Raw genomic sequence first — 6,882 nt, 5'->3', positions numbered from 1 at the left:
AACCAGTTCGAAGGTATGCTCCCGCCTAACATGAGTACACTCTCCAAACTAGAGAATTTTGAGATTAACGAAAATCTGTTTTCCGGATAAGTTCCTTCGTCTCTCTTCATGATCTCTTCGCTGACAGAACTTGACTTGGGAAGAAACGACTTCAGTGGTCCTCTGGAGATTGGAAATATCTCTTTTCCAACTAAACTTGAAGTCTTATTCCTTGGAGAAAACAATTTCAACGGACCAATCCCGCGATCTATATCGAAACTAGTCAATCTTTCTTATCTTGACCTCTCTTTATGGAACACAGAGAGAGGCATTGTCGATTTCAGCATCTTCTTGCATCTCAAGTCACTTATGTTCCTTGACATCTCTTATCTTAACACAAGAAGCAAGGTTGACATGAGTGTTTTCTCACAGCTTCTCATGTCACTTGATTATTTGGATATTTCAGGGATTAGTTTGAAGATCAATTCAACTCTCCCTATTTCTTCATCCATATCCACCTTGAGTTTATCTTCCAGCAATATTGTTGAGTTTCCCAAGTTTCTACAAACCAAAACCAGCTGTTTGTCTTATTTAGACATATCTGCCAACCAAATTGAAGGCCAAGTACCAAAGTGGTTATGGACACTGCCAGAGTTGTGGTTTTTGAACATTTCTTATAATTCCTTCAGTTGTTTTGCAGGATCAGCAAGTGTTATTCAAAGAAGTAAACTAGAAATGCTTGATATAAGTTCAAACACATTCCAGGATCTTCCTTTGTTACCAAACTCTACTAAGTTCTTTTTCGGCTCTGACAATCGGTTTTCGGGAGAGATTCCGAGGGCAATATGCAAACTGGTTTCTCTTGACACACTTGTTTTATCCAACAACAACTTCAGCGGTTCGATTCCACAGTGTTTTAAGAATCTTACACGTATTTCGGTCCTGCATCTTCAGAATAACAACCTTTCTGGTATTCTTCGAGAGGGATCAATTAGTGATTACTTGAGATCACTTAACGTTGGTCACAACCGGTTATCAGGAGAACTTCCCAGGTCCCTTATCAATTGTACTGAACTCGAGTTTCTAAACGTGGAAAACAACAAAATCAGTGACACATTTCCATTCTGGTTAAGATTGTTTCATAATTTACAGATTCTTGTCCTTCGCTCTAACGAATTCTATGGGCCAATATCTTCTCCAGGAGATTCTCTGAGTTTCCCAAAGCTGCGACTCTTTGACATTTCAGATAATCGCTTCACCGGAGTCTTTTCATCAGATTACTTTGCGCTTTGGATTGCAATGTCATCATTGGTCGTGGACATTGTAGAATATGATCAAGTATGTAAAACACTTAATCATTATAGATGATATGCCGAGTAGGTATGCGGGACGTGTGGGACGTAGTGCTGGAAACTATCATAACTCAGTGACTATGACGGCCAAAGGATTGAAGATGGAGCTAGTAGGGAGTGGTTTCACAATCTACAAAACCATTGATATCTCTGGAAACCGATTTGACGGAGAAGTCCCCGAGTCCATCGGTTTACTCAAGGAACTGATTGTGCTCAACATGTCAAACAATGCTTTCATAGGCCGTATCCCACCATCTCTGTCAAACTTGACCAATCTTGAATCATTAGATCTATCTCAAAACAATTTATCCGGCAAAATCCCACCAGAGCTCGGGAAACTCACATTTCTAGAGCGGGTGAACTTCTCTTACAACAGGCTTGAAGGTCCAATACCACAAGCCACTCAGTTTCAAAGCCAGAATAGTTCTTCATTCGCAGAGAATTCCAGTCTTTGCGACCTTCCTCTCCAAAACACCTGCGGCGAAGAAGAAGCAACAACAAAGCAAGATCAAGATGCAGAAGAGGAAGAAGACGAACAAGTATTGAGCTGGATTGCAGCAGCTATAAGCTATGTACCTGGTGTTGTGTGTGGAGTCACCATAGGCCACATTCTAACTTGGTGTAAACGTGACTGGTTCATGAGAATCTTTCACTTAACGAATGCCCTCCTAGTTTGAGTTCTCCGGAGAATGGTGTCTCCTTTCAATAATAAGCTTAACACTTGTTTGAAATATGTATTGATATTTACACATATCAATCCATGGCTTTTAAATTAATGTTGTAATGAATTTGTTTTCGCAGATTTATGCAGTGTTTTAATGATATACTATGAGCTATGTAAATTAGCTCATACCAGATTAATTACGAAGCCAACTATCATGTAAATCCAAAAGGAAAAAAGCTTCTTGCTTCATTAACTAAGGAGTCAAATTGGTAATCCAAGAATCTTTGATAACAAAGAACTACAAGAGAGGAGCAAAAAATGGTTCCACTAAGAGTACCAAAAATAAAATCTCGATTCATATCCGTGTGCGAAAATCTTACTCGAAGAGACTGAATCCCATGTCCTGCATCAACATTGAGAGATATAACCAAAGAGTCAGATAAAAGACCAATATCAAGAATCATAACAAAAGAGTAAGCAAGAACAAAATCGAAATGCTTACATCATCAGACTCCTCTTTCTCTTCCTTCTTAGCTTCTTTCTTCTCAGCAGCTGCAGGAGCAGCACCACCACCACTTGATGGAGCAGCTGCAACAGCACCACCACCACCACCAGATGGCACAGAGGCTAACTTCTCCCTACCGGCAGCAATCAGCTCAGCAATGTCCTTACCTTTCACTTCTTTCAAAAGAAGCTCAATGCTCTCTCCATCAACATCAGCACCAACTACAAAAACACAATGAACACATACTTCACTACACAACAAATACCTTAAGGAATCTCATATACAAATTACCCAAAACAACGTTCTCTTGATCAGGAATTCATACTATTACACATCACAAAACTTTCATAAACACTCTCCATCAACATCAGGACCAACTACATAACAAAATACAAAACACAATGAATACATACTTCACTACACAACCAAGACCTTAAAGGAATTATATAAAAGTAACAAAAACTATGTTCTCTTAATCAGAGATTCATACTACTTAGCATCACAAAACTTTCATAAACACTCTTAAACATCACAAAACTTTCATAAACACTCTCCATCAACATCATCACCAACTACATAACAAAATACAAAACACAATACATCACTACACAACAAAGGCCTTAAGGAATCTCATATACAATTAACCAAAACTATGAACCAAACTCTTATAAACCAAAACAAAGCAAAAGCAGAAGCTTCCCTAATCAACATTGCAACTACTTCGTTCTTTCACAGTAACTCAGAATCTAATCATTCAAACAACGAATTCAAGTTTTACCAGCTCCGATGATATCTTTGATATTATCAGCAGAAGGATTAGCGTTTCCGCCCAAAACAGCGAGGAGAAAAGCAGCAGCAACCTTCATTTTCGTTTCTGCTTTTGATTACACCAAAAGGAAAAAAAAGAAAAATCAAATTAGTCAGAAATTTGAATTAAAAATAACTCAAGAGATCGATTCAGAGACATTGAAAGAAGAAGAGTTATTACCAAAAAGGTTTGAGTAGGAAGCTACTAGAAGCTTATTGCTATGAGTTTTTGGAGAAGCTCGGAGACGAAAATGGAGGAAGACGATGAGTGAGTTATTTATATAGTTAGGGTTTTCTTCTGTTTCCGGTTCTCTACGGTTCTGGTTTTACTCTCAATTTTTTGGTTTTGTTTCTGGTTACCGGTTTAATTTGGTTGACTATGAACCGGTTAATATTTTAGTTTAATTTTTGCTGGTTCAGAACTGACCTGACCATCTAACTACAAATTATGTTAATGTTTTTAAGTTTTTTTTTTTCCCTTGTGTCAATTTCAGAAGGTCAAGGAGAAGTTTTAGAAAAATGTGGTATTTTTAATCAATTTATGAAAAAATATTATCCAACTTAACAAGTAAATATATATAATTTAGTATTTTGGTGTGTGGTAATCAACCAAATCAGAAGCTAAACCGGACTTTTACATCCGACTAATCTTCAAGATGAATGTAATCTGTGAGTAGTTCATTCATCGAGTTTTCTATCTTCAATAGTAAATTTCTTAACAAGTTTGTTAGTGATATTTTATTTAACAGAATATAAAATCTGAAGCTATTTTTTTTTGGAAGATTAAGTAAAATTTATCTTTCTAATGGTAAAGTTTTTAACAAGTTTTTAAGCATTAATTTTTTAAAAAATAAGAAAGCTTGTTTTCTTTTTTTTTTCTTTGCTCCGGTCAGTTAGAAGTGGACACATATATGTAAGACTCAGTTTCTAAAATCCTTAGTCAAGAATTATTTTTGTAGCTTATTACACATTTTTTTTGTTTTTTTTTTTCCTTTTAATCCTTAGAAACTTGCTAATTTTTTTTTATTGGAGATGCTCTAGCTGGTTTAGAGTATAATACTATTTCGACAGGCAAATAACTTTTTTTTTAAGAGAAATTCACGTTTGAGAAAATTTAATCTTTGGCTTAGAACTGCGCAACTCTTTTTGAAAACTACTAAACCACCGCCACTTGGACCACTTCTAACATAACGTTTTTATCGTGAGTCTAAAACTAAAAAATAATTAAAATTATGTTCGTTTCGTCGTCGCAGGTTGTAGCTTGTAGCAAGCGTAATGTTTTTTAACCACTGAATTGAATTGATGTTCACAATTTTTAATCATAAGCATTCACCGCAATTACAGTACCCAAGCAGAGAAAAATACTTGTATTTGCCTATATAGTAATAGGTATCGTCTAGGCAGTTGGCATTATGGGATTGGTTAATCATCTTTTATTATTTAAAACTTACAAACAAAATTCATTTTTCACAAAAATGATTAAACTAGTATTTTATGTCTTTACATTATTTATTTCCACTTTTCATCTTCGAACTTCGATTAAAAAAAAAACACAAGCTAACCTAAAGATATCTTATTAAAAGTCGTGAATTTGTCATAAGGCACCATTGCCTTTTTCTTACCAAAGTTGGCACAACGATCGTGATTGTTTAAGCATTTTTGCGTGTAATTTCTTATATATTTTTACTCTATTCTTCTTCGTCATGTGTCTCTCGTATGTTCGATTCCATTCAAACACGTAGTAGACCTAAACCGTATAGTGAGTTAGTGACTGTTTCTCTTATTATAGTAACAAACCAATTCGTACTAGCTACTGTATAGATGAACTTTTAAACCTCTTAAATTGTTTTTATAGAACACTAATTAGTGTTCTATAATATAATGTTATATATATTATATTATATGCGATGACATGTTATAAAATGACATCGCATATAGTAAAATGAACAAACCAACAATAAGCTTATACGAAGCTAAACAAATTTACAAATCATGTATCATCATACAATTATTATTCACAAATAAATAGTACTCTCCAATAGAAAAGTAGAAGATAATATATGTTTTATTTTAAAAGAATTAACGTTTACAAGTATACAAATAAATATATATGTCTTATTAGTGATATCATATACATGCAGAAATGTAATATAATTTTTTCTTTTTGCATGTGGTTTTATCTTTTAAGTACGTGAGTGATGAGACCAGGAATGTGTATTGTTGTGAGATAATCTCCCCAGTTTATGACTTTTGGGTCGAAATCAAACATCATTTTTTCTGAATTCTTGCTCTCTTCTTCCTTCTGGTTTGCGCATAAGCTCTTGGTGTTTCTATCGTCAAATCTATGAAAATAATAATAACATTATTAGTATTATGTTACATAATTTATGTATATGCATTTCAGGTATACTATCAAAAGTAGAAAACTAATTAATAATTTGAAAGTAATTAATACGTACATGCCCTTGAAGAGTACGTAAGGCTCGTATAGCTCTACCAATCTCATTGCCAACTCTATTTTACGGTTCTTGTCTCCGTATTTATCTCCTTTTCTCCAAGGGTATATTATATCAATCAATTTTAGTAACTACCAAAAAAAATATCAATCAATTTTAGTAACTGATTAAGAGAAAAAACCCAAAGAAAAAGAATTAACAATATTAGAAAATACTTATTAATTAGCCAATCAAAATACAACAATATGCCATGTTATTTTCTATTTAAAAAAATTAAAATTAAAATCAGAAAATAAAAATAAAAATAAGAAAACAAATTATGTAAGATTTTTATTTAGAAATTTATATTGTGGTTTGAGTTTATAAAAGAGTGGTTAGAGTTTAGATTTTATAAATAACGAAACTATACATTTTTTGTTTGAATTTATAAAATAGTGGTTAAGGTTTAGATTTGTAATTACACCAAAGTATATTTCGGTTTGGGTTTAGAAAAGAATGGTTATAGTTTAGATTTTATAGATAAACGAGATCATATGTAGGTTTGGTTTGATAAAAAATAGTAGTCAAGTACTGCTCACGTATAAATGTATTGGTCGAACTATTAGTACCTGGAGAGGTAGTTTGTAACGTAAGGTCATGTAGAAGCTGAACAAAGCCATGGATGATATGAACCTCAATTTCGAGACAGTTATGAGCGAGCCATTGCGACTACGCAAAGGGTTCTTGGTGAAGTAACGAACCGCAATCTCATGAATCTCTCCGAACGTCACAGGGTTCTGATGAGATGAGCCAACATGGTACACCATATGAACCTTTGAACCTCCTGCATGAGTTGCTGCAGCAGTGATCATTGCGTTTGCCACCATATCTACTGGTATCTGTCAAAATGATTTTCGTATATGTCACATCCAATGAAAAGTTATGACATAAACTAACTTTTTATGAAATGTTAAACTTAGCTAAAGTAATGTTTAGTTAAATAATTACCATATCGCAAACTGAGTTTACATCGACGAGAAAACACTTGAGTACTCCCTTTCCGAATGCGATAATCACGCTGTCTACGGTTCTATACATACATAAAAATGTGAAATAAGTGTAATTTAGTAAGGACACAAA

At 34.0% G+C, this 6,882-nt stretch overlaps 3 protein-coding genes across 7 annotated transcripts in view; 1 reads left to right on the top strand and 2 right to left on the bottom strand.

Moving 5' to 3' along the window:
- The first annotated feature begins 30 nt into the window (after positions 1–30).
- LOC111830631 (receptor like protein 42-like) lies at positions 31–2,008 on the top strand. The gene is made up of 4 exons (XM_023783117.1): positions 31–34; positions 92–690; positions 745–1,339; positions 1,371–2,008. The coding sequence occupies exons 1-4, from the start codon at positions 31–33 to the stop codon at positions 2,006–2,008; spliced, it is 1,836 nt and encodes a 611-aa protein (XP_023638885.1).
- A 207-nt stretch (positions 2,009–2,215) lies between these two features.
- On the bottom strand, positions 2,216–3,377 carry LOC17887458 (60S acidic ribosomal protein P2-4). Its single transcript, XM_023782913.1, has 3 exons — positions 3,279–3,377; positions 2,498–2,721; positions 2,216–2,398 (listed from the first exon to the last, which is right to left on the bottom strand). Exons 1-3 carry the CDS (start codon positions 3,364–3,366, stop codon positions 2,372–2,374), a joined length of 339 nt encoding a protein of 112 aa, XP_023638681.1. The 5' UTR covers positions 3,367–3,377; the 3' UTR covers positions 2,216–2,371.
- A 2,062-nt stretch (positions 3,378–5,439) lies between these two features.
- Positions 5,440–6,882, bottom strand: part of LOC17885201 (probable fatty acyl-CoA reductase 5) — a 12,645-nt gene continuing 11,202 nt past the window's right edge. For 2 of the 5 annotated variants that reach the window (XM_023783501.1, XM_023783502.1), the window contains exons 8-11: positions 6,751–6,832; positions 6,372–6,641; positions 5,767–5,894; positions 5,440–5,649 (exon numbers count right to left, since the gene is read on the bottom strand). In XM_023783501.1, coding sequence (XP_023639269.1) covers positions 5,484–5,649; positions 5,767–5,894; positions 6,372–6,641; positions 6,751–6,832 — 646 coding nt within the window. In that variant the 3' untranslated portion in view covers positions 5,440–5,483. Of the gene's footprint in view, positions 5,650–5,766; positions 5,897–6,362; positions 6,642–6,750; positions 6,833–6,882 lie in introns of all 5 variants that reach the window. The other 3 variants (XM_023783504.1, XM_023783505.1, XM_023783506.1) reach the window with 2 other exon arrangements.

Source organism: Capsella rubella, unplaced genomic scaffold, assembly GCF_000375325.1.
Source record: "Capsella rubella cultivar Monte Gargano unplaced genomic scaffold, Caprub1_0 scaffold_5, whole genome shotgun sequence".
NCBI classification, from domain to species: domain Eukaryota; kingdom Viridiplantae; phylum Streptophyta; class Magnoliopsida; order Brassicales; family Brassicaceae; genus Capsella; species Capsella rubella.
This window is presented reverse-complemented; position numbering and strand designations above follow the sequence as displayed.

Bases quoted from the DNA above. Each gene is read 5' to 3' on its own strand.
- LOC111830631 (XM_023783117.1), top strand. The intron at 691-744 runs GTTATTCAAAGA...AACACATTCCAG, and splicing joins GTTTTGCAGGATCAGCAAGT to GATCTTCCTTTGTTACCAAA. The intron at 1,340-1,370 runs ATAGATGATATG...GGTATGCGGGAC, and splicing joins ATGTAAAACACTTAATCATT to GTGTGGGACGTAGTGCTGGA.
- LOC17887458 (XM_023782913.1), bottom strand. From the start codon at position 3,366: ATGAAGGTTGCTGCTGCTTTTCTCCTCGCTGTTTTGGGCGGAAACGCT. The intron at 2,722-3,278 runs GTAAAACTTGAA...GTGTTTTTGTAG, and splicing joins CAAAGATATCATCGGAGCTG to TTGGTGCTGATGTTGATGGA. The intron at 2,399-2,497 runs GTAAGCATTTCG...ATGTTGATGCAG, and splicing joins AGAAAGAGGAGTCTGATGAT to GACATGGGATTCAGTCTCTT.